The 25,502-nt window shown below is 50.8% G+C and overlaps 1 protein-coding gene across 2 annotated transcripts; it reads left to right on the forward strand.

The window, feature by feature from the left end:
• Nucleotides 1–23,657, forward strand: PSTPIP2 (proline-serine-threonine phosphatase interacting protein 2). 2 transcript variants are annotated; one of them, XM_074569612.1, is made up of 15 exons: nucleotides 1–100; nucleotides 10,263–10,363; nucleotides 12,631–12,708; nucleotides 13,660–13,694; nucleotides 15,345–15,451; nucleotides 16,151–16,213; nucleotides 16,678–16,776; nucleotides 16,978–17,023; nucleotides 17,583–17,662; nucleotides 19,229–19,327; nucleotides 19,849–19,945; nucleotides 20,262–20,343; nucleotides 21,396–21,430; nucleotides 21,961–22,018; nucleotides 22,216–23,657. In XM_074569612.1, the coding sequence occupies exons 1-14, from the start codon at nucleotides 68–70 to the stop codon at nucleotides 22,008–22,010; spliced, it is 1,005 nt and encodes a 334-aa protein (XP_074425713.1). In that variant the 5' UTR covers nucleotides 1–67; the 3' UTR covers nucleotides 22,011–22,018; nucleotides 22,216–23,657. The 2 variants fall into 2 exon arrangements, with proteins under 2 accessions (XP_074425713.1, XP_074425712.1); XM_074569611.1 differs by lacking the exons at nucleotides 21,961–22,018; nucleotides 22,216–23,657 and having other exon boundaries at nucleotides 25–100; nucleotides 21,396–21,513.
• Nucleotides 23,658–25,502: the final 1,845 nt, after the last annotated feature.

Raw genomic sequence — 25,502 nt, forward strand, 5'->3', positions numbered from 1 at the left:
ACGGGGCGTCAGCGGGAGCGGCGCGGGAGTGGTGGCAGCGGTGTCCCAGCGCGGTGGTGGTGGCAGCATGCGGGAGGCACGGTTCAGGGACCACTTTTGGGTGAGCGGGGACAGAGAAGGACCTGGGGGGCGTCACAGCTGGAGGCGGGGAGTCACAGCCAGCTCTGGGTGCGGGGGGGGGGTCACCCCGACCAGAGTTGGCCTCAGAGCCACCTCCGTGGTCCTGGGGTGGGTCTGAGCATCCCCTGGCCCAACCACGAGCTTTGCTGCCCTGTGCAGCCGAAATATGCCAGGGTGAGCTACTGCTGCTGCCCTGGAGGAAATCAGTGTCGGGCTGAGGGTTTGATAATATTAATTGGCCACTGATGGAACTTGCTTGGAGCCACCACGGCCAGAAAGGGTCCTCTGATGTCGAGCTGCTCGCGGAGTAGGAGCGAGACCCTCGGCGTGCCGAGGTCTGCCCAGCTGCAGAGGGAAAAACGCGGTTTGGGGAAAACTGCCATTTATTCTTTTGAGTCTGAGCTGTGCTTTTTGGGAATGGAGAAGTGCTGAAGGGACCCTTATCTGCTGCAGAGCACCGGCTGCTCGGTTCCTCTTGGCGTGCCGGGCTTTTGTTCCAGGCACCGGCAAAATAAGGGGCAAAATTTTGCCTTTTGGGGCTGAAAATCCCCGTCTGGGAATGGCGCTCAGGGTTTCCGAGCCGGTGCCTGGGAAGCGGCAGGGTGGGGGGAAGGTGTGTGGGCTCCCAGGAGGAGCGGGCGCCGGGTTTGGGGGTCCTGTGTGTTGTGGAATGAGAAGGGCAAGTGCCGAGCACTGGGCTCGCCCGGCATCATTAGCGCCGTCAGATATGTAAATCCCACATAGGTATCAAACCTGGCTTGGAAAATAAAGCCAGCCGCGCATCTGGCAGCCGTCTCTCAGCTATTTGCTGCCAAGAAGTTTTGGCAAATTGCTCCTTTTTGCTCTGCAAACGTGCCGGAGGGGAGGGATGTGAGGGTGGTGGCAGCGTCTCCCGGGCTGGGGGGGGGACAACGGTGACACCAGGGGAGCTGAGTGGACCTGGTTTGTCCTGCTCCAGTGGCACATCGGCCTGAAGAAGAGGACCTCGCCGCGGGGCCGGCGCTGGCTAGCGCGGCCCGGTTTGCTCCTCTCCCGCTGCAGCGTGGTGGGTGCTGTTTGAAGGAGGAGGGGGCTCGGTGGGAGAAAACACGGGGGCAGGAGCCGCCCCAAGCCCCCAAAGTGAGGAGGAGCCGGGGCATCGCACGGGGCGCTCGGCGCTCGCTCCTGCCCGACCCCCCCGCGTTGCAAACACGGCTATTGACTGGACAATCCCCGGTGCCTGCTGAGCCCAAATCTGTTGGCGGTGCCAGGGATTTTGCTTGGCTTTTTTCTTTCCGAAGCCTGAGTGCTTCAACCTCCCCCCTCCCCCGACTGAGGAAACGTGCCTGGGGCAGGTGGCCGGGGTGGAGGTTGGGTGGGAGCGTGATGGACGTGACTCAGTGGAGAGATCGTGGCCCCGCCGCCCTCGTTTGGCCCATGGAAAAGGCAGGTACCGCCCCAGGAAGTCTCCACGCCACGTACTGGTGACTGTGCATCAGCTGCGAGGGCTGGGGAGGGAGGGGGGGAATGAGAGACAGGCAGAAAAAACCCCAAATTTAGACAAGGTGCTTGTCCGTCTTCGGTTTGCTGTTGAGTGCTGTGAGAAAGCGCAAACTTCCTCCTGCAATTTTTTCCTCTCAAATGACTTTGCTTAAGCCAGAAAGGGAAGGGGAACTCTGCTTTGCCAAAGCAAGTGATTTGCCAAAGCAGTGGTGAGGCCAGCCGGGGGAGAAAGGGGAGATCTACGGAGGGCTCCAGGGGAGGGATGCTCCAACTCATGGGACAAAGTCTAAAAAATAACCAACCCCCCCAAAAAAAAGCAGGGTCATTTTTGGAATTGCATCTTCCAGCTTTGAAATACGTCTGGTCGTAAATGGCGACTGCCGAACTTCTTTATGGGGATGAGCTGCAGCCCCACCTTGCTCTGCTGGGGTGGTGGGACTGTGCCTCAAGCCTCATCTGGGCAATGATTTCTCTTTAAACCCTGGCAGTTTTGGTTTCTTTGGTGGGGTGCCGTGTCTGTCCTTTCCTGCACTGGAAGCTGGTCCTGACCGAAGTTCATGGTGGGATGCTCATGATGTCGGGAAAGCACACTGCGGCTCCGCTCCCTGCGTGCGGGTTTGCTTGTGCTCTTAGCTCTCAGCACAAGATGGTAATGGACTGAGATGAATGGATGGAGAACAGCCCTGAGGAGAAGGACTTGGGGGTGCTGGTGGATGAGAAGCTCAACAAGAGCTGGCAATGTGTGCTGGCAGCCCAGAAACCCCCCGCAGCCTGGGCTGCATCCCCAGCAGCGTGGGCAGCAGGGCGAGGGGGGGGATTCTGCCCCTCTGCTCCGCTTGGGGGAGACCCCCCTGCAGTGCTGCCTCCAGCTCTGGGGCCACCAACAGCAGAAGGACACGGAGCTGTTGGAGCGGGGCCAGAGGAGGCCCCGGAGATGCTGGGAGGGCTGGAGCCCCTCTGCTGGGAGGACAGGCTGAGAGAGCTGGGGGGGTTCAGCCTGGAGAAGAGAGGGCTCCGGGGAGACCTTCCAGCCCCTTCCAGTCCCTAAAGGGGCTCCAGGAGAGATGGGGAGGGACTCTGGAGCAGGGAGGGGAACCATGGGATGAGGAGTAGTGCCTTCAAACTGGAAGAGGGGAGATTTAGAAAATAGAATAGAACCATAGAATTGTCTAGGTTGGAAGGGGCCTTTCAGATCATCAAGTCCAACCATCAACCTGACTCTGACATAAACCATGTCCCTCAGCACCATGTCTACGCAGCTTTTAAATACCTACAGGAATGGTGACTCCACCACTGCCCTGGGTAGCTGGTTCCAATGCCTGACAACCCTTTCAGTGTTAAAATTTTTCCTAATACCCAATCTAAACCTCCCCTGGTGCAGCTTGAGGATGTTCGCTCTTGTCCTGTCGCCTGTTCCTTGGGAGCAGAGACCGACGCCCCCTGGCTACCCCCTCCTTTCAGGGAGCTGCAGAGAGCGAGAAGGTCTCCCCTCAGCCTCCTCTTCTCCAGGCTGAACATCCCCAGCTCCCTCAGCCGCTCCTCACCAGACTTGTGCTCCAGACCCCTCACCAGCTCCGTTGCCCTTCTCTGGACACGCTCCAGCCCCTCAAAGTCTTTCTTGTGGTGGGGGGCCCAAAACTGGACACAGCACTCAAGATACTAGGAAGGAAACCTTTCCTGTGAGGGTGGTGAGCCCCTGGCCCAGGTTGCCCAGAGAAGCTGTGGCTGCCCCATCCCTGGAGGGGTTCAAGGCCAGGTTGGCCGGGGCTTGGAGCAACCTGGGCTGGTGGGAGGTGTCCCTGCCCACGGCAGGGGGGTTGGAACTGGATAGTCTTTAAGGTCCCTTCCAACCCAAACCATTCTACGTCTCTATATTTCCTTAAATAAAGGGGTTGCTATTTTGCATCCTACCACAGCTCCTTCTTGCCCAGGGTCCAAAAGCTGGAGATGCCCAATGCCGCACATGCATTGCCCCGAATGCCCCAGCTTGTGTTGGCGCTTCCTCTCGCAGCCTGTGCTGCCTGCAAAAGAGCTGCGCAAAATAAAAATAAAGAGCTGTGCAAAAATAAAAATACGCCAAAGATCATATTTGTTTCCTCTCGTCCTGCCTGTAGTGATTGCCATGAGTTGAGCAAGTGTGGGCTTTTGTTGTCATTTGTTTTTGCAACCTGCTCTTCTTCTTTCACTACACGAGGTCTCTTCTTTCACTTTAATAATTTTCTCGCTAAGTGCCTGGTTCTCCCCAAGCCGTGCACGGTATTTCGGGTAACCTAACAGCAAAGCTTTGGGTGTCATCAGAACACTTTGGTCCTGTAGAACACTGTGGGAAAAATAGGAATTGCGATAATGCTAAAGAACACTTCAAATCTGATCCATTGGCTGACAGCTCGCAACCTGGAGGGTGGATTCTTGGCCATTTTGCATTTAATAAGAGAAAAGCAATGCTCCGCTCCCTGCGTTGTGTTCCAGAGCGCATTAAAATGAACCACTTCTTAAAACATTAAAACAATAAGCAAATAATGCTGAAGACTGAGACTCTGGTCTGGTCAAGTGATTTTTGAAAATAAGACTTTCATATCTAAATATTTTAGGCACTCCCAAATATTTATTTTTTAGCCCCCATAAAAGCGATGCTGTTAAAACAACCCATGGCTCAGCCAAGTCCTCTGTGGTAAAAGCCGCGCTGGCAGATTTAATTTTCTAAGAAAGGACGTGGCAAAGTGTCTGAAAACACTTATTTCCCCCCCAACACGTAGGAAGGAGCTATTGCATCTCTTTTGCAATGGCACAAAGGAAGCGAGGGGGATGAGAAATGCTTTGCCCCTCGCTGCAGAGGAAGGGAGCACCGGTGCCTGCAAAGGAACCCTCTGCTGTGGTATTTTGTCAGGGCTGTATTTCTTCTTCATCGACGTGATTTTTTTTTTTAGCCTCATGTGGCTGGTTGGGGATAAACTCCTTTATTCTGCGTCCCCAGTGCCTGGGGACAGAGGGGACTGCCAGCCCCGGGCTCCTGGGTCCATTCCCTGGCTGCTGACTCTCAATGTGACACTGGTCGGGCCGTTTCACTTCCCCTTACTCCGTTTGGTCCTTCTCGAAACGGAGACGGGCTCGGTGGAGTTTATCAGCAGCGTTATGAAACCCTCAGGTTGTTGTTTGAAAGGAACAAGGTGCGGTTTGCGGGCAGAAGCAGTTGCGTGTAGGCAGGATGGCCCACTGCTGGGGCCCCCAGCACAAGAAGGACACGGAGCTGTTGGAGCGGGGCCAGAGGAGGCCCCGGAGATGCTGGGAGGGCTGGAGCCCCTCTGCTGGGAGGACAGGCTGAGAGAGCTGGGGGGGTTCAGCCTGGAGAAGAGAAGGCTCCGCGGAGACCTTCCAGCCCCTTCCAGTCCCTCAAGGGGCTCCAGGAAAGCTGGGGAGGGACTCTGGAGCAGGGAGGGGAGCCATGGGACGAGGGGGAACAGTCTCAAATTGGAAGAGGGGAGATTTAGATGAGATATCAGGAAGAAATTCTTTGCTGTGAGGGTGGTGAGCCCCTGGCCCAGGTTGCCCAGAGAAGCTGTGGCTGCCCCATCCCTGGAGGGGTTCAAGGCCAGGTTGGCCGGGGCTTGGAGCAACCTGGGCTGGTGGGAGGTGTCCCTGCCCAGGGCAGGGGATGGGACTGGATGGGCTTTAAGGTCCCTTCTAACTGGAACCACTTTGTGATTCTGTGATTGTTTTCTGCATCTGTGGGATGAGCAGGATAGGTGGTGTTGGCACAGGGGGGAGGAAACTTGAAATGAAAAATTATTAATAAAAAAGCTGCTTTTTGCAGGCTGCTGTTCTCAGGTGGGTGAATTTGCAGTGAGTCCTCTTCCTCCCTGGAATGAGTTTTGCCTGTTCTGCTGTACCCAGCCAGTTACGGGTTGCGGAGGAGCTGCAGCCCCTTGCAGCATCTCCTGCCCTCCTCACTGTGCTTCCTGCAGGTATCGCCCCAAGCATTTTTCTTGTGGTGGGTCAGCAACCACTGCAGGACCCTGAGTGGTTCTGAGGCTGTACTGACGATGAGCAGGAATAGCACAGCTATTTATTCTTGCACGGTGTTTCCAACTCCTAAAATAGCCATCCAGCTTCTGCTGTGTTTCTCTAAGCATATAAGACTGAGGAGAGACACTAAGAGCTCTAAGTAAATAAAGATCTTTCGAGCTGTGGCCCTGAGCAGTGCAATGCCTGAAACCTTTCATTTTGGGGAAGGCTGGGACAGACTGCTTGAGGGCAGGATGGCTCTGCAGAGGGATCTGGAGGCTCTCCAGGCTGTATCAATGGGCCAAGGCCAATGGCGTGAGGTTCACCAAGGCCAAGTGCCAGGTCCTGCACGTGGGTCACACCAACCCCACGGACGCTCCAGGCCTGGGGCAGAGCAGCTGGAGAGCTGCCTGGCGGACAAGGACCTGGGGGTGTTAGTCGACAGCGGCTGAGAATGAGCCAGCAGTGTGCCCAGGTGGCCAAGGAGGCCACCACCATCCTGGCCTGTGTCAGGAGCAGTGTGGCCAGCAGGACTGGGGCAGTGAACGTCCCCCTGTCCTCAGCACTGGGGAGGCCCCACCTCGAGTGCTGTGTCCAGTTTTGGGCCCCTCACCACAAGAAAGACCTTGAGGTGCTGGAGCGTGTCCAGAGAAGGGCAACAGAGCTGGTGAGGGGTCTGGAGCACAAGTCTGGTGAGGAGCAGCTGAGGGAGCTGGGGGTGTTCAGCCTGGAGAAAAGGGGGCTGAGGGGAGACCTTCTCGCTCTCTGCAGCTCCCTGAAAGGAGGGGGTAGCCAGGGGGGGTTGGTCTCTGCTCCAAAGGAACAGGCGATGGGACAAGAGGAAACAGCCTCAAGTTGCGCCAGGGGAGGTTTAGATTGGGTATTAGGAAAAATTTTAACACTAAAAGGGTTGTCAAGCATTGGAAGAGGCTGCCCAGGGCAGTGGTGGAGTCACCATCCCTGGAGGTATTTAAAAGCTGGGCAGACATGGTGCTGAAGGACACAGGTTAGTGGTGGACTTGGCACTGTTAGATTAATGGGTGGACTCAATGGTCTGAAAGGTCTTTTCCAACCTAAAGGATTCTATGATTCTGCCATGTCATTGGCTTCGTAGGGTGTGTGTCTGGAGGGGCTTTTCCATGTAAAGTTGGGTTGGAGATGGAAATGTCAAGCTCAGCAGCTTTCCTTTCAGCTGTGACTCACAGAGCTCATAACAAGACTTCAGGTCCACTCTAGAGCATTTTAGCCCCTCTTCTTGGCTAAAAGTGCAAACAAAACCTAAAGCATCACAACAAGCACACAAATTCCTCCCCTCACAGGAGGATGGTAAAACCCGGGCACCGGGTTGGGAAGGGGGAGCACGTCTTCTGAGCCCTGTGGCCTCAGGAAGCATCAGCTGCTGCTTTGTCACCTTGAAATCATCTGTTTGTAGTTTCCATGGGTTGTCTTCTAAACAGCACGCGGGCTCAGAGCTCTGCCCAGTAGGGAGGACCAGGACAGCCACATGCCGCAGGGTGGGAGGAGAGATGCTCATCCTCTTGCACCCCTCTGGTTGGGCAGATCTTGGTGCAACACTCCCCGTCCTCCATACCTGTCTTTGCCTTAGTTTATTACGTCTTTAAATCTTGTCCTCTGTGCCCATGGCTCTGTGCTGGCTATGTTGCCCTTCCTCTTTCATTGTTCCCTGCCAGCCCTGCCTTTGGGATGTCCCACAGGCAGTCACGTTGGTCCTTTTTATTCTTTCTATGCCAACATCTGCCCAGAAGGGTGCTGCAAAGGCAGGTTTCACGGCATGCAACCCTGCCCAGCTCCTCCTGGGCCAGGAGGTCCTCCTGCCTGGCAGCAGCTCTTTTGGAAACCTCCACCGTCTCTGTTACCTCCTCTGTACTCAGCACTGGTGAGGCCTCACCTCGAGTGCTGTGTTCAGTTCTGGGCCTCTCTGTACAAGAGGGACATTGAAGTGCTGGACTGTGTCCAGAGGAGAGCTACCAGGCTGGTGAGGGGTCTGGAGACCAGGGCATGTGAGGAGAGGCTGAGGGAGCTGGGCATGTTTAGTTTGGAGAAGAGGAGGCCGAGGGGAGACCTCATTGCCCTCTACAACTACCTAAAAGGAGGTTGTACAGAGGTGGGTGTTGGGCTCTTCTCCCAGGTGAATAATGACAGGACCAGAGGAAATGGTCTGAAGCTGCGGCAGGGGAGGTTTAGATTAGATGTTAGGAAGAATTACTTTACTGAAAGAGTGGTCAGGCACTGGAACAGCCTGCCCAGGGAGGGGGTTGAGTCACCATCCCTAGAGGTGTTTAAGAAACGTCTAGATGTGGCACTTCAGGGCATGCTCTAGTGGCAGAGATTGTAGGGGTTTGGGTTTTTTTGTGTGTGTATGGTTGATCTCAAAGGCCCTTTCCAACCATGAAGATTCTATGATTCTATGATTCTATGTTTCGTATAACACCTTGCACTGTGAGGTCTGGTCCAGCCTTGGGCGCTTAGGAAACACATACATGCTGGAATGAAATCCTTCTACTGGAGGAAGAAGAGTGATAAAATAAAGAGCTTAGTGCACATTTTGGATGGATGCTCCCAATTTTTCCCCTGGCACTTCTGCCTGGCACAGTGAGCCCAAGTGTCCCAGGCAGCAGAGCAGGATGCAGGAGCCTTCAGGTGCCCCCTGAGACGCAGCCATGTGGGTCTGACCGCTCCGTCCTGCCTGGGCTTTCAGCCACCGGCAGTTGTTCTCTGAATCCATGCTATTTCCTTGAAACCGGGGATAGAAAGTCAAGTTAGGGTGTTCCCATGTTTTGCAACTCTCATGAAGACTGGTTTCAGTGCAAGCGTGTTTCCTTTTTCACAGACCTGATTAGCAAAGACGCAACGCGAACTGAGAACTGGTTGTGTGATTATCAATAATAAGCCCATTTTGGAGGGACGTTTGTGCTTTTGGTTTCTGCTTAGGTCCTTCTCATAGTCCTCTTTTCCCATGCATGCCACAGGTGGAGCGAAGCTGGTCTGGGACACCCGGGGATTTCCTGCCGGTCCCATTCCACCATATCTCCACTTCACTTGTTTTCTGGCCACCGACATTCAAGTCCTTGACTGAGCGGGGAAGTCCACATGATTAAATCCTTCGTTTATCACAAATACCATCTCTGTTCCTCCTCATTTTTTGTGCTGGGTATAAACTCCTGAGAAATCCCCCCCGTCCCGTCACCCACACTTTCACACCAGTTCTCTGTGTAGTCTCATGTTGGCTTCAAACCATTTCCTGAATCTCTCCATCCTGCCATTATTCCTCTTCAAGCTTCTTAATAACTATTTGTGGCTTTTGCTTCCTTGCCCTGAGTTTCATATCTGCTCCTACCATTGCTTCCTTTCTGCAGTCTCTTTCCCTGTATTTTTTTGCTCCCGTATGTGCTGTTCCATGCAACACCAATTGCTCCTCTTTGCAGAAGATGATAGGTAGCACCTTCTGCTCAGCTCCCTGCATCTGCTTCAGGCTTCTTCCAGAGAAGGAGAGCTCATGGTCAGAGCATCTCTTTGTATTGCCATAACACTTAGGAGCCCTGCTCTTGGCCCAGCTCGTCAGGGTGGTAAATACTCGATAATCGTAGGGCGAAAATCCTTTTTTCGTCCTAAGGTGCTTGCATGCACAGGTATGAGGAAAGAATAGGGTAGAGTTAGTCAATTTTTATCCCAGTCCACTACATCATTGCTGTGTGCATCATTTTTTTTTTTTTAGTAAGCATCAGTACAATATATGTTTTTAAGAAGTAATTTGAAGGAAAGCAGCGATCCTGCAGAAGTCTGTGGGAAGTGTGAGTGGCACTGCAGGGCTGAGAGCCCTAGTTTGGAAGATGGGGCTTGGCTGCATAGATGGTGGAGGCAGGACCTCTCCATGGCTGTGACGTTTTGGTGGCAGTGAAGAAGCTGGCTGTACGTGATGTGTTGGGGGCATACGGCAGTGGTGGGGGAGGGGCTGGTACCTAGGGAAATGATCTTTGCAGTGCTGTTTTGAATCAATGTGTGGGACAGTGTTGCTTTTTGCAAGGCCAAAGAGAAGGCTGGTGCAGCAGCGGTCATTAAGTGCATCCTTACATTACTGTGAAGGCAGTAGAGAGAAACCCGCACCTCATCATTCCTGTGCAGAAAGGTCTGATAAATTCACCTCCAGCCCAGATGTAGGCTCCTACCGCCAGACATGAGGGTGATGCCCGGAACAGTGCAAGTCAACATTAACCAAAAATCCATCTCCGTGTCTGCAGAAACTCTGAGGAGCAGTAGTAGTGAGGCTGGCTATACCTAGAGACTTCGAGCACTTTTAGTGTTTGATTTCATTAAATTAGAGCTGACAGCTAAGCTCCTAGGAGGACATGCCATATGCCGTGGGGCCAGCTGTACTTAGGCCAGGACGGAGCAATACGATGTGGTAGGACTGAGCTCTTCTGTTTTTCTGAAAGTCATGGAAGTGCCTTGTCCCAAATTGCCACCACTGTTCTCATTCTGGGGCCTCTCCCATGCCTAAAAGAAAAAGATCTTATTTCATAAAATGTCACTTGCACGCTTGCTCCCAGCTGAGCCATTGCTTGTGCAAATGCCACTGGAGGTGGCAGTGGCCATGGACTTCACTGATGAGGATGTGACTCCTGTTCTTGTGTTTTCAGAGTACGGATCTGACGAGCACAGTTGGCTACGACAGCATCATTCAACATCTGAATGATGGCAGGAAGAACTGCAAAGAGTTTGAAGACTTCCTGAAGGAAAGGTATGGAGCTGCCTCTGAGAGTGGGTTGGGTTGAACGTGGGAAGTGAGGTGGTGGCACTACTTCTACTCCTTGTATTCCCAGTTTGGGAATGTGTTGTTTTCTGTTGCATTTAACTGTCCACTATGTTAAAACACCTTTGACTTTTGACTGATGAGGAACTCGCTTTCTTACCCTGTCCTTTCCTTGCGTGGCTGGTGCTGTGGTATGAAGTCCATGCCCAGGAATCCTCAGCTGCGAGGCAGTGATGGTGCCCAGGGCTTGATGCTCGCATTTTGAACTGTCTGTTAAAATGAATGAGGAATCAGGAGCAGTTTAATAATTCAGTCTTACATGTTGCCAGACATCTGTACTGATGTGTTTGCAGCTGTTAGTGGCCTGCCCAGGCCACACGCTGTCCCATGAAGTTCACCTTGCAGTTCAGCTTGCAGAAGATCAGGTGAAGACCTTGGCGGAGGAGAGGCATGGCTTTGTCCTTAATTTATCTTTGTATATTATGGACAGCCCACGGATTTTATGTTAAAAAGAAGTAGTAGAATTAGATAGTGTGTTTCTTAATCAGAGGATATGACCTAACTAGAGATTTTGTGGCTACAAAGGCACAACTGAGATGGTCTGGCCATGTATTTTGACTTTATGGTTCACCTTGTTAGCAATGGCTAAATATGAAAAGCGTTGCAGAACAACCCTCAATTAATGTAATTTTGGTATAGAGAACTGGAGAAAACAAACCTCTGAATACAAGACTTGGTATAAACCAGCCTGGGGCAAATGTAATGGGGATGAAGAGGAGGAGAACCTGTAGTTAAGTCTCCTATGCACCTACACCTGTCTAGGCTGTAATCCCATGTTCCAGGAAAATTTGGGATTTCCATCTGCCCGACGAACCATCTGCTGAACCCTGAGAACTGTGTCCCACTCATCCGTGGCAAAAGAGAGAGTGCAAAAAGCCTCCTCCAAACCATGTCCCCCATTCCTCTTTGCTGTTGAAGAAGGTGTAGGTTCCCACTGATGTGTCTAGCCATGAGGAGATTAGAGGCTGGACCTGGACTTGCTACTGGCACCCCCCTCTGAACACGGCCCTGTTGTCCGTGTACAGTACAGCTGTTACACGGTTCCATCCGCGGAGAACACGCCTGTTGGATTTGATGCTTTGTCTCAAAAGGAAGTTCATGGCAATGTTGTTAGACAGAGGAAAAAAAAATAAATCATAATGTTGATTTTTGCCATTTCCCTACAAGCTTTTGGAGTTTTTAAAGTTAAGTTAGGTGAACCTCACTGCCAAACTCTAGAAACCAACAACATAGGCATCTGCATCTGTGTTAGAGATACAGGCATTTTAGGAAACTAGTTATTTTATCCAGTAGACCTTCTAATGCTCTAATACTCTAATAAACAAATACTCTAACAGTATTTGTTTCTCTCCATTGACTGCAGACAGCTGGGGTGGCTTGCCCAGATGGAGATATCTACATTTGGCCATGCGAGTCTGGCCCCGGTTGTCTGTATGGATTTCAAAGCAACGGCAGAAAGCTGGTTGTTCTTAGACTGCAACACAGAGGCTTTCTTTCTGCCCCCTCTCTTTCTTCCAAGAGGGGAGAACAATATGATTTCTCAAAGGTGTTATTTATGTTACCCCATAAGATGTGGCCTCTTCCTCAGGCATTCTCCCTAAGGACCAGAGGTGGGCAGGAGAGATTAAAATGAGGCAGGTTGCCTCATTTTAAAAAGTCCTGAAAAGCTGAAATGGCCCAGCTTAGCCACACATGTATGGTGGCTGAGCCGTCTTTGGTGGGTCCCTTCTGTCACATTTGGTTTAAATCAGCCAAATCAGGTTCAAAAGTACTTTGTGCGGGTGGACCGGCAGACGCTGATGGCTGAGAAGCAGAAAACGTGTGATCGCACAAGCCTTGTTCCCACAGGAAACTGAGCTAAAAACTACTCGGGTGACTCGCCTGGCTGTATCTAGCCACCAGCTGCACTGGCTGCTTAGTCCTCTATCTCCTGCTGAGGAGATTGCACCCATTGGCCATGGGGAGATGGGGAGAGCAATGCATCAGGACCACAGACACACCAAAACAAAGTCTTTTCACTAGAAAGGCTGTTGGGTAACTGCAAACAACAGTCTTCCTTCAGCCAACCATCCACAGTTGGTTTGCAGCAGGTCAGAAGATAGGCAGGATGTTAAGAGTGAGTCCTGGCCTCTGCTGCAAACAAGTATCAGTTTCTGAAGTGAGAATTTCCTCTCATTTCTCTCTTTCCTCAACAGGGCAATTATAGAAGAAAAATATGGCAAAGAGCTCATTAACTTGTCGAAGAAGAAGCCTTGTGGGCAGACGGAGCTGAAGTAAGTTCACAGTCCTGTGCGCGTTTTGCTTTCATGGGTGTCCTTACTTGGGGCAACGAAGGAGGAGGAGAAGGAAGGAGGCTGTGAGAGACAAAACAGTGTTGAAATATAATTGGGATGCTACCAGAAGATGATCTGAAATTGGTTTTGTGAATGAACAATGCACAGTTGTGTTGACCTTTGCCAATAATTGAGTTGGACTCCACCAAGTCCTCACCACCCATAGACTAACCACAGCATTGTAGACGCTCAGGCAAGATATGGGTTGGTGGTTCAGCAGAGAGCTAAGGATCATGAGACCTTGGGCTCTCTCCTGACCGTCTTTGTGGCTGGAGGGAAGTACAGGTACTTCCTTGACTCAAACCAAGCAAATCTTCAAAGTCCAGTGTGTTACCACCTTGCAGGGGTGCTGCAGCTGCTGAGGTTGGTTCCATGAGTGGGTTTCCACCTCCTCAGTGACCCTTGGTGCCTTCTGCTTTCTGCTTCGTTTCTATACTTTGTACATGCCCGGTCTGATATTCTCTGATCATTTATTTACAGTTTTATACTGAGATGTCACATAAAATATTTCTGAAATCTTTAGTGTGCAATATTAATAGGGAGAAAAGTCCTTTACATTTTCAACCACTGGCCAATGCACCATGTAGAAGGTGTTCATGCGTCCCAAATGATACTTTCAGGAGGTTGACTGAAACATTTGTCATGAAACCTAGAATTTTTAACAGCATCCAATATTCAGAAAGATGTAAAGTAGATCTCAAACCAAGTGAGGTGTGTTATACTTACTGAGAGGGAAAAAGACGGAGGTGTAAGGAAGGGAAATAAACCTGCTTCGATCTTCTTTGTCTGGCATTGAGTGAGAAACTTGCTGTCTGGGTTGGGAGAGGTGCTCTGATGATGCCTGCACCGGGCTGTGCTTTCCCACTCTTTAATGCTCTGCCTGTTTTTCAGCACGCTGAAGAGATCCCTGGATGTTTTCAAGCAACGTAAGTAATTCTTCTTTGTGGGTGTCAGGACACTTGGCAGCACCAAAGCCTGGAGGCAACTGCTGGGGAAGAAAATAGCAGAGAAACCTTCAAAACAGTGTGATGCTGGGGTCAGGCACAGGGTGTCCTCCTGGCCCATCTCGGTTCAGCACATGGGGTTTGGGATGGGGTGCTCCAGGGCATGGGTGGGAGAGGAGACCCATGGGGCATCCCTGTGGGGATCTCTTGGGCTTTTGGTGCTGGCTGCAGCTCAGAAGTTGCGCTTGTGTTACACATCAGAAGCTGTGCATGGGAAGTTCATCTGGAGTTCATTTGACTGGCTTGCCTTGCCCTCTTCACACACATACAAAGTAATTCGCACCTCAAATACTATGTCCAGTTTTGGGCCCCTCACCACAAGAAAGACCTTGAGGTGCTGGAGCGTGTCCAGAGAAGGGCAACGGAGCTGGTGAGGGGTCTGGAGCACAAGTCTGGTGAGGAGCGGCTGAGGGAGCTGGGGGTGTTCAGCCTGGAGAAAAGGAGGCTGAGGGGAGACCTTCTCGCTCTCTGCAGCTCCCTGAAAGGAGGGGGTAGCCAGGGGGTTCGGTCTCTTCTCCAAAGGAACAGGCAATGGGACAAGAGGAAATGGCCTTAAGCTGCACCAGGGGAGGTTTAGATTGGGCATTAGGAAAAAATTTTACACTGAAAGGGTTGTCAAGCATTGGAACAGGCTGCCCAGGGCAGTGGTGGAGTCACCACCCCTGGAGGTATTTAAAAGCCGGGCAGATGTGGTGCTGAGGGACATGGTTTAGTGGTGGACTTGGCACTGTTAGATTAATGGCTGGACTTGATGATCTTAAAGGTCTTTTCCAAATTAAATGATTCTATGAGTCTATGATTTTAATCGGAGCATCTAAAAGATGGTGCTTTGGCCACTTTACATTGCCCCTTCATTGCCATGTGTCACAGCCCGCCGGGGTACAGGCAGGCAGCATCCGGACCTCGAGGGCTAGTGCTCTGCTGTCCTGGGCTGAGTCGACCCTCCACCCCAGCCAGGTTTGTCTGCTGTGCTGTCCCTTGGTGGACCTCCCTAACGAGGCTCAGCCCTTGCAGCAGCTGACTATTAATAGCTGCGGGTTTGAAACAGCTCTGGGGGTTGAATCGTGAGCTGCAGTTTGGCTTAGCTCCTTTGATGAACTTGCTGGGGTGGTGTTTCATGGTACGGCCGCTCACCTTCAACAAGACGAGCCTGAGATTTTTTTAGCATTAGTTTTTCTGTGTCCCAAGTTGGTTGTCTGGTAGCCTGGGCCAACACTTCCTTCAGCCAGCTGCTGCAGGGTGCAATGTGTTTTCACGTGCCCGAATTCATCTGGATGAGGGGAGAGATGTGACTCTGCTCATTTGAATAATTTCTCTTGATGGGGCTTTTCTTAAACTGAAGGGCAGGCCCCAGCAGGGCTGGTTCTGAATAGCTCCTTACACAGGCAAGCGCTGCCTGGAGGCCACTTCAAAAGTGCTGCCACTTTTCTATGTTTCTGATAGGGAACGTATGATGTGGGGTCAGTTTGATGTCAGCTACAACAGTTGACTTGAGCAACAGAGTCTTTTTAAGAACGTATTTATTTATTTATTTATTTATTTATTTATTTATTTATTTATTTTTCTTTGCAGAGGTAGACAACGTGGGCCAAGGTCACATCCAGCTGGCGCAAACCCTTCGGGAGGAAGCGAAGAAAATGGAGGACTTCAGGGAAAAGCAAAAACTGCATCGGAAAAAGGTCAGGCGCTGCGGGAGCGTGTGTCTTCGCTGCAGGGTGTTGATCCCGCCCCGGCAATGGGCTGCTCCTGGCCAGTGCCTCCCACCGTGCCCCAGCCCCCTCCGTGCCCCCGGTGCCTGCCGCTGCCGGGAAGTCCCTAGTTCCTTCCTACGTGTTGCAACCATGTTGGTGAACCGTGCAGCAACCTCCAGCTTCCTTCTTCTCACTGCCGCATCTTCTCCTTTGGGTGCATCTTGGGGCCAGTTACAGCAGTGGCTCAGCCCCAGGGGTGCCAGCCTCAACCAGGGATGTTTTTAAAGCATATGTATAATGCTGGATGATTTCCATAGGGTCTGCTAAAATTTTTTAACTTCTGCCTTGACATTCCTTTGTCTGGAAAACGAGGGACAACTGCTAGAGTGAGCGTCCCATTTGGACTTAGCAGAGCAGAGTGGGCTTCCCAATTTTGCCAGGCCCTATGGATCTGATATGGTACTATATACTGCTAGGATTCCATTTGTAGAGCTCCTTTGCATACACAAGTGGAGGCTTAGATGATAGAATAACATAAGGTGGGTTTTGTGAAGATGCTTTTGGTGGATGAAAGTCCTTAAACCCATCTCAATCTGGCCTGAGCCTCTTCCTTTCCTAAGCCACGTAGTCCACCCTGGGGCTTTGATGGTCAGTGACGTGCTGACTCTGGGTCTGTTGCCTTCACAGATAGAGCTGATAATGGAGGCGATTCACAAAAACAGGAATCTGCAGTACAAGAAGACCATGGAGGTAAAGCAAACGTGCTGCTGTTTCTTGCCGTGGGGGTTAATACTGCCAACACACACACGTGTAGTGCTGGGGAAGACTTAAATACAAGGGCCTTCCTCCTCTGCTGCAACTCTCGATATTGTGTCTGCACAAGGGGTGTGCAGGGTGAGCTCAGAAAATCTGAAGAGTATGCCAGGGACATGGACAGGGCTAGCCTTGCAGGGTTGGATACGAGTGATTTAGTTGTCATGGACTCGATTGCCATGAACTCTTCATCCCAAATGAAGATTAGCTTGTCTTGTGAGGTTGGTTTTGCCCACGCAGTAGGGCATCTGGGACTTTGTGTGCCATCCGCTGCCCTGCTGGCAGCCTGCCTCCACCTCTTCACTCGTAGGCTGTGCTTTCCTCCCAAGTCTCCTGCGTGATCTGTATTTCCATCTCGTTGTGTGCTGACATGCTCCTGCCCTGTTCGGTGGCTCTCCTAGGCCAAGCGTCTCTATGAGCAGCGCTGCAGGGATAAGGACGAGGCGGAACAGGCTGTGCACCGCAACGCAAACCTGGTGACTCAGAAGCAGCAGGAGAAGGTACGGAGAGGCAGGTGGCCGTGGGGCAAGGGTTCAAGGGGAGGTCTCTTCCTGCAGCTCTCCTGTCCTGTGGCTCTTCTCCCAGCTCTGTGTTTTGAGGCGAGATGGGAGGGCTGGTGAAGTTCTGCAGCTGGGCTGCAGTGCCGTCGGTGATGCACCAGGGCTCTCCTCTACCTTTCTTCTCTCTCCCATTTTTGGCAGCTGTTCCTGAAGCTGGCTCAGACAAAATCGGCTCTAGAGGACTCAGGTGAGTGTGGAAATGCAGCATTTGGAGGGCGAGGGGAGTGTTTCCTGGGGCAGGGGTTTGTGAAGCCATGGCATGACTCTTGGGCAAGCTCCAGCTCTTGGGTCAGGCACGTGACACACTGGCCCAGGTTGCCCAGAGATGCTGTGGCTGCCCCATCCCTGGAGGTGTTCAAGGCCAGGTTGGACAGGGCTTGGAGCAACCGGGTCTGGTGGGAGGTGTCCCTGCCCAGGGCAGGGGAGTTGGAACTAGGTGATCTTCAAGGTTCCATCCAACCCAAACCATTCTGTGATTCTATGACTGCATCCCCAAGATAACGGAGGTGGGCACTTGCCCTGGAGAAGCCTGCATGGCTCCACCAATGCTACTCCCACCATTTCCCTGCAGCATGACCCTCCACTTTGCTATGCGGCTCTGTGTCCCCTTGCAATGCCCACCCACAGTCAAGCTCATGCATTGCTGCTTTCTCCCTGACGTCCATTTCAGACTTCACACATCACCTTCTAGCAAAGAAGTTTTTTTAATTAACGTTACTCAGATGACAACTTGATTCCTTTCGCAGACAGGAGTTACCAGCAGAGCGTTACCACACTGGAGAAGATCCGGGAAGAATGGCAGAAGGAGCACATCAAAGCTTGCGAGGTAAATGCCCTGAAACACCTTCAGGTGGCAATGTGGTCCTCTGGATGTCCATCCCTTGCTGCGGGGGTCAGGGATAGTGCAGATTTGCCCCCTCTGTATTCCCCTGGCAGGGAAGCAGCAGGATGCGTTGCAGCTAACCCTACGTGTGTCTCACACTTGGCTTCTGGATTCAAGGTCCCACCACTTCAGGGTGTCCACTATTTTTTTACTTTTATTTTTTTCTTCCATCACCTTTTAAAATTGACAGAATCATTGTGCTAAGTACTGTTGTTTTTGCCCATTACCTGCCTGCACGCTCAGTGTGGCCATCCTCTTGAACAGTCACGGTCATGATCACCTCTGCAGAGCTGGTGACTCGAGGCCAATATGTGCTATAGCTGCAACACCACCCAGCAGTCTCTGAAACTCTGAAAGACTTCAAAAGACTTTGCAGCAGAGGCTGGTGGTGGGCTGGTGACACAGGTTGGGTGAAGCCATCCCCACGCACCGGGAGCCCTTTGCCTCGTATCTCACATTAGCATGGGAACCCTCCAAGTGGTGGTATTGGCCTAAAGCAGGCTGGCTCATAGCCAAGTAGTCTAGCAAGGATTTCTAACATGAGCTGGGGAAGTTCAGAGCTGGTGGTGAGAGTAACATGCAGCTGCTCTGCTTCTGACCTGTCATGCAGCAACCTGTGATCTGTGACCAAGGGATGGACAGGGACTGCAGAGATCCAGGTTTTACCCCAGGTCTGCTGCAAGCTTGCAGACAACCTTCCCATTCCCAGCTGTGCTGATCCTTTCCTAAGCTATTTCTCCTGAGGCCTCTATTTTACTTTTTCCTTTTGCAATGGAATTTGCTGTCTGTTTTGTGTGGTATGCGTTGGTGTCCCGGTGCTGGTGTGCTTTTTGTGCCTGGCGTCTCCAAAAGCCTCTCTGATGGTGGGGGGTGGGAAGGAGTAGTTTCAGTTCCACAGATGGATCACGTGGAGGTTTTCCCCTTGGGGTGTTGCAGAGGTCATAACTGATAATAAGTGCATATGTACACTTGGGATGAAATATTATCTTTCATGGAAATGCATTAAGGCACATGAAATTGAGGTATACCAGACAGATTTCAAAAGACTTGGGTTTAAACCTGCTTGGAAAAGGGCTGGGCAGGAAGGAGGGAGAAGACCAACCAGTCAATGCACCTCTGTTTTCATACATCCCCAGTGCTTTTTTATCACTCCATACCTGTGGGAGGGAGGTGAACTGGAACCTAGGGAACATGGACTGCCTTTAGAAGCTGGCTTGATCTTCCCAGAGGGAGTGTTTTGCCAAATGACCCCTTCCACATTGGTCCTGAAGACCTTCCCAAGCTGAACGCTCATCTTTGAAATACCTGGTTGCATAGAGGGGTGATTTCTTCTCTGGACAAGCTGGAAGACTTGTGGTTTCCATGTTCCCTAGAGGGGACCACCACCACCTGCTCCTTGCTGAGGACAGCCATCTTTGTAGTGGTACTCGTGGATAAGAAACATTCAGGATAAAAGAGATTTGCTCTCATTTTAAAGACATTAGGGCTGTTTTGTCTGTGTCGTTACAGTTCTTTGAGACTCAGGAGTGCGAGCGGATCAACTACTTCCGCAATGCCCTCTGGCTTCATGTCAACCAGCTCTCCCAGGACTGTGTCCAGAATGATGAAGTACGTCAGATGAAAATCTTAATTTTTCTTTTTGGAAAGCAGAACCCAATTTGTTTTCCTGTGCACTGAGTTGTGTTATGTTTGAGTTGGGCTGTGGCCTTCGATTGGCCACCAGACACCAGCATGAGCGTGCAGGCAGAAGGTTTGGGCCAGAGCTCTTGCAGATGAGGTTTCCTCTGGGATTCCCACATTTTTTGAGGGTGGTGAAACCCTGGCCCAGGTTGCCCAGAGTGGTGGTAGGTGCCCCATCCCTGGAAACATTCAAGGTCAGGCTGGACGGGGCTCTGAGCAACCTGATCTAGTGGAAGATGTTCCTGCTCATGGCGGGGGAGTTGGACTAGATGGCCTTGAAAGGTCCCTTCCAACCCAAAGCATTCTGTGATTCTCTGATTCTCCCACTATCGAGGCTTGTGTCCTGGGTGAGCACGGGCCTTTCACCCCACATGTGATAAACAATTGGGAAAAAAACCTCTTGGTTTTTGACCTGATGTACAGAAATGATTTTTATTTCCCTGTTGCAGAAATATGAGGAGATTCGCAAGAGTTTAGAAATGTGCAGCATTGAGAAGGATATTGATTTTTACGTAAATTTACGCAAAACTGGAAGTCTGGCCCCAGGTAAGAGCTCAGTACTATCTATCTCACAAAGTAGTGCTGACTTGCATTCCTCATGGAGCTGCTGCTCTGATCAGCATCAGTTTGGATGCAAAAAACATTGATTTTGCAACATCCCTCCTTTCATTCTCTGGCAAGCAGCACTAGTCTCTGCCACTTATCACCAGCTCCTGAAGATAATCTCCCCTTTCTGTAACTTTTAATTTCCTGATCAGGCATTTTCCCACAGAGAGGAAAGACTTAGCATCTGAATGGTAGTCTTTACAAGTGGTTTATGCTTACAGAAGGTCTGTGCTTTACTATTGTTAACTTTTCCTAGCTCCTGTTGTTTATGAAAACTACTATAATGCACAGAGAAATGCAACTCCTGTGAGAAGCCCAGTTCCTGCAGCTATATCAAGGTAAGGCACGTAACATGTACAATTGCAATTGCCACTGCAAATGATGCTCTCCAAAAAAGAAAAGCAGCAGCATATTTTGTTGCTTTCAGTCTGTTGGAAGCTTGACTTGGGAGTATGAGAGGAAAATATTTCCCATGCTATGTAGTCTGACACTCTCCGCAGATGGAGTTATGCCAATGTGCTGCCTATTATAAGGTCCTCAAGGACTCCTTCAAGCCCAGTCAGAAGTTTTTGCTCCCCCTTGTGGGGTGATTTCTTCCTTCTCATGGGTGGCAATATTATTCTGAAAGTGCTTGTGGTGAGGGTGTGCTCATTTTTTCTTGTACCAAGCTGCTTTGAGAAGTCCTTTGCATGGAGGTGAGGAGCTGCAGTACTCAGCAGAAAAGCAAGATAGCCTGGGGAATACTGAATTTCATGTCTTGCTCTCTCTAGGAACAGTCTGAGCTCCCTTTTAGAGCAGCCATTGATACCAAGATGAAACCTTCTGGGCTTCCCTGCATGGTTCTCCATGTCGTCTCTCTGCCTGAGGAGAGATGGATCTGTTAAAAGCATGCGTGGGTAGAGTAAGGAACAGTAGAGCTGAGTTCACTCCTCTGGGACAGGGCAGGAAGGACAGGGTGAAGGATGCTTCTGCCGGGGGGAAGATGAGGATTCAGGGCTAAAGACTTATGCTAAAGATGAGTGTGCCGCTTTGGCTGTCACACTGGGAAAGGAGTCATGTCCAATTATGGCTTCCTGATGTCTCACTCTGGGCAGAGGCGTGTAAAAAGGCATGCCCTGAGGCTCACTTGTGAATGTTTCCACAACTTAGTGCTCTTTGGTTATTTTTTCCTCTCGCCTACCGTATCAGCGTCAACTCCTGTGTTTGCCAAGCAGGGTGTCAGTGGTGAGCCCACCATGACATGCCTTCGTATCAGGCCTCCATAAAGCCCAGGCTGGCCAAACCTCTTGCCCTTCCACCTTCTCTGGGAGGCAGCTGGGGATCACAGAGACAGGGTAACAGGAGTCCCGTGGCCACACAGATCCTCAGCTCTGTGTTTCCTTCTGTGCAGGAGGGGACCTCTACCCACCCCGACCAGTGCGCCAGGTGAGTTATTTGCTTTATGGGGCTTCTGGCCCCACAGAGGATCTCTCTCCTCTTGCTCTTCACAATCAGGTCATGAGCTTTAGCTCTCTAAAGGGATTGCTTTAGGTGAAGCTCCTGCTGTAAGTCCGGTCCCCACTGAAAGATGCTGGGAAGTTGGGTGCTGACTTTGGAGCCAAGGTTTCACTCAGGAGAGCTGTGATCAAAGCACTCTGTGTAGGCATTTCTCAAGCTTAAGGATGTCTAAGCTTGGGATCCCACCAGTCTCTGCAGTTTGGGCCCTTCTCTACTTCAGCAGCATGCGCTGTGTCATTGCCAGTGCCACGGCAGTGATGGGATACTCCACTGGGACTCAGTAAAATGAGGTCCTACTTTGGCTCCTTGGCAAATCGAGCCATCTCTTTGAGCTTCATTCACGCCCGCCTCCCATCCCTTTAATATGGGTAGCCAGTGCATGGTGTTTCTGTCCTGCATAAAGTCTCATAATGAGCACTTCTCATGAGCAGACCTAATTTTTTGTGCTCATGTTTCAGGTGAGCCTGATTATGCCACAGTTGATGGCTACAGCTTGATACATCACTAACAGCCACAGTAAGTACTCCTATTTGATGAAGAAACCATTTAATATGAGATGCAGCTGCAGAGAACAGGGACAGTGGAGAAACAAAGACCACCAGATAAGGGATGACACCTTGAGGTGACCAACTGGGAGTGGTGATCGTGTCAGCCCTCCCATCGCTGGTCTGAGCTGGAGCTGTGGTTTAGACGTTGTCAATCCTGTTCTGTAGGTTCTCCATGCAGAAGACACCGTCAGTCTGGCCAGCGTGGCAGAGTTGGCATTTCCAGTTACTCCCGGCCACACAGAGCTGAAGTGCTTCTCCATTTTAAGAAAGTATTTGCGGACTCTGATAATTACTCGTACATTCAGAAAATGCCTGCTAAAAATCTGTGCCTTTGATCAGCAAACTCCTTGGACGGATATCCCATCTTCACCCTCAGGGGAAGAAAAGTAATGTAAGCGATGGACCCCAACACAGGGGGATCTTCTGTGTCAGAAAAAGTTTTTGATTTGAATTTCTTCTAAAGTGAAGCCGTCTGGGAGAGGCTGGAGTCTCCCATGCCCCAAATAACTAGAGAAGTCCTATGTGCCAAGGGGAGCACCACGCAATGCTTTGGGCACGCTGGCTTGTGTTCAGGGCATGTGTATCTCATGCAGATCTCAGGTTACACATTTTGCCTGTTTCTAAAGTCTTTCATTAATGGTGATTAAACTTGTAATTTAGATTTAATTTCAGTCATATGTCACAGGGAGCTTATTTAGAGGAGCACCAATGGTTACATCATGTGTCTGGCTTAGCTGTAGATGTGCTCCAAGCTTAGGCGCTGCTACTGGAAGCTAGTTTGCATCCTGCCTGGTCCACAGCGCAGCTACCAAGCGAGATGCTGTGCTGCGAGAAACCTGCTGGGAAATCCTGCACTCTACAGTGTTATTGGGGATCTGAAGAAGTCGGTGCTGCGTGAAAAGTAATTATTCCACAGTCGGTCAGCTCTTCCAACCACCTCTCCGATGAGGGGCTTGGGGTGTTTTAGGCTCATGATATAGCTTGTCCCTGGTAGCCTCTGGAGACCTCCATTTGATTAACCTCTGGGAATCACTGAACTTGGACTCATTCTGTCTATGCACCACTGGAAACAAACTTAGCTACTGATGTTGGCCTGGAGCCATGAAACTTGTTTCCTGACCAGGTCTCCTCAAAGTTCATGCCCTTCTTGTTACCGTATATATGATTATGGCTTTGCTTCAGAAGCTCCCATGCCTTGGGACTGCCAGTCTCTCCGAAGTCCCCGTGTGAAGTGTTGCTTAACAGCTCCTCACTGCTTTACGACACTGGACACAGGCATGCAGGACATGGGGACTAGGATACAGTTTTGCTGTCTAAACCTGGTGCCAGGTGACTAACTTTGGAGCAACAGGAGTTGCTAATTCTTCAACTTGAATCTGCATGACTTCAGTGTGTGCATAAGTCCACCAGTCTCCAGGGCTTTTACTGTATATCCTTGTGCAGAGAAGATCACGGTAAACTTTAACATCTGTCCTACTGCATTAGAACGAACTGTACAAAGTGCACCTCGAGGAATCAGTTATCCTATTTTTTTTCTGAAAGACCAAGTGTACGAATATTCTTCTGAAGCAGCCTGCTGTAGTCTTAGTTGTTTAAATACATATTTTAAAAATAAGTTTTGAGACTCGTTGTGATGGATATGTTTGTTGGTTTTGGGTTTTTTTTGTTTTTTAAAGGTTGTCACATTCACTTTCTGTCAGGGCTGGGAATGGTACACCCTCAAAGCACTCTAGGATGTTTGGGTGGTGTGAGTTGCCTCTCCTGAAAGGAAGCCTTTGCGGGGTTGAACTAGATGACCTTTAAAGGTCCCTTCCAACCCAACACATTCTATGATTCTATGATTCTAAAAGAACATATCCTTCCTCAGCCTTTATTTCAGTACTTGCTCAGTACCATGACAGATGTGCAAGAGTACACACCAAGAAAGGCTGGCATGAGAACAAGTCCATGTGATTAGCCATAAACTGCAGACCACGCAGGGTTGTTTCCCCTGGAAGAGTATCTACTCTAAAATACATTGCACGTTTTTTTTATTGGGATTTTTCATCTGACTGAGCAGAATAGATGGTGTTAGGCTTTCTGGATGCAGATGTCCCCACTGAGGCTGAAACTTGGCTTGCACATTCACTAAATGCACAGAAGTAATCCCAAAATATGGGTGCTGGTTCTAACTCTGAATTCACCAACTCTTTGAATAGACCTAAAGCCCAGCAAACCCTGGCTTGGAAGAGGAATGTCCAGACACGGAGCTACTGGGAAGAATGTCTGTGTGCCTATGAGTGCTGAATTGGCTTTTTCTGTTCAGTAACTTCCCTTGGCTGCTTGTCTTCCACGCGGTACAGAGGATTTTGGCCTCCTCCTGGTCCCTTCTGGAGGAGCCTGGCCTCCCTACAGACCCTGATAACATGCTGTGCCAGCTTCTTGGAGCAGTGTCGTCCCTCCCCTGCTGTCCCTCCCCGGAGCGCTCCACAGGGAGACAGAGATAACTTAATAAGAAAACTGCTTTAGTGAGACAGAATAAGAAGAGGAATACAGGTAGTGAGTAAATCCTACATCCCTTCAGATGCTGGATATCCCACCTTCAGGCAGAATCCAACAGAGCTCTCCCTTTTTTGGTCCTTTGAGGTAATATATAAATTACTTAGAATAAAACAGTTCTATTCTTAAAAGACGTTCACACGAGAACGTCTTGCTGCATTTCCAGATATACGCAAGGCCACACAGGTGTGGTAAGGACTGATGCCATGGGGTACCATGCTTCCCAGGCCCTGAGTACAACGTCCAATAGAGCAGATATGGCCTGTTCAAGATCATTAACTCCTCAGCTACGATGTCTTCTGCAAGGGCCTGAGCTCTGTGGGGGTTCATCTATCCGAGGACGGGGAGAAGTCATTTCTGCTCACAGTGGGGCTTGGACTCGGCTTCAGCTGCAGCTCCCTGGGGACGGCTGGGTGCCAGGGGCAGGATCTGAAGGGGCGGCGGTGCCTGGCACTCAGGCTAAGCTAGCAGCTCTGCTGTGGCTGGAGGACCCTCAGGCGCTGCAGGACAGGCTGTCCCACTCCAACGGCGCTTCCAGGTCCTGCTACAGTGCAGGTAGAAGAGATCTCACACTCCCCATCTTCAATAGTAGGGGCTTGGCTTCCCACCCCACATTCCCTCTAGCAGCAGTCTGGCCTCCCCGCTTGTCCTTATAAGGGAGCCTGGCCTCTTCTCAGGCTCCTACGTAGGAGCCTGACCTCCCCATAGATCCTTATAGGGGAGCCTGGCATCCTCCCAGGCCCTTATGGAGAATCCTGACCTCCCCATAGTTCCTTACAGGGGAGCCTGACCTCCTCCCAGGCTCGTATTGAGGGGTCTAACACCCCACCAGTCCTTACAGGGGAGCCTGGCCTCCTCCCAGGCCCCTGTAGAGAAACCTGACCTCCCCATAAATCCTTATAGGGGAGTCTGAT

Source organism: Larus michahellis, chromosome Z (genome assembly GCF_964199755.1).
Source record: "Larus michahellis chromosome Z, bLarMic1.1, whole genome shotgun sequence".
Classification (NCBI taxonomy): Eukaryota; Metazoa; Chordata; class Aves; order Charadriiformes; family Laridae; genus Larus; species Larus michahellis.

What these genes read in the sequence shown, in the direction of transcription:
- PSTPIP2 (XM_074569611.1), top strand. Translation starts at nt 68, where the DNA reads ATGCGGGAGGCACGGTTCAGGGACCACTTTTGG. An exon ending in AGTACAAGAAGACCATGGAG is followed by an intron (nt 16,214 to 16,677) that starts GTAAAGCAAACG and finishes TGGCTCTCCTAG; the next exon opens with GCCAAGCGTCTCTATGAGCA. An exon ending in AACTGGAAGTCTGGCCCCAG is followed by an intron (nt 19,946 to 20,261) that starts GTAAGAGCTCAG and finishes AACTTTTCCTAG; the next exon opens with CTCCTGTTGTTTATGAAAAC.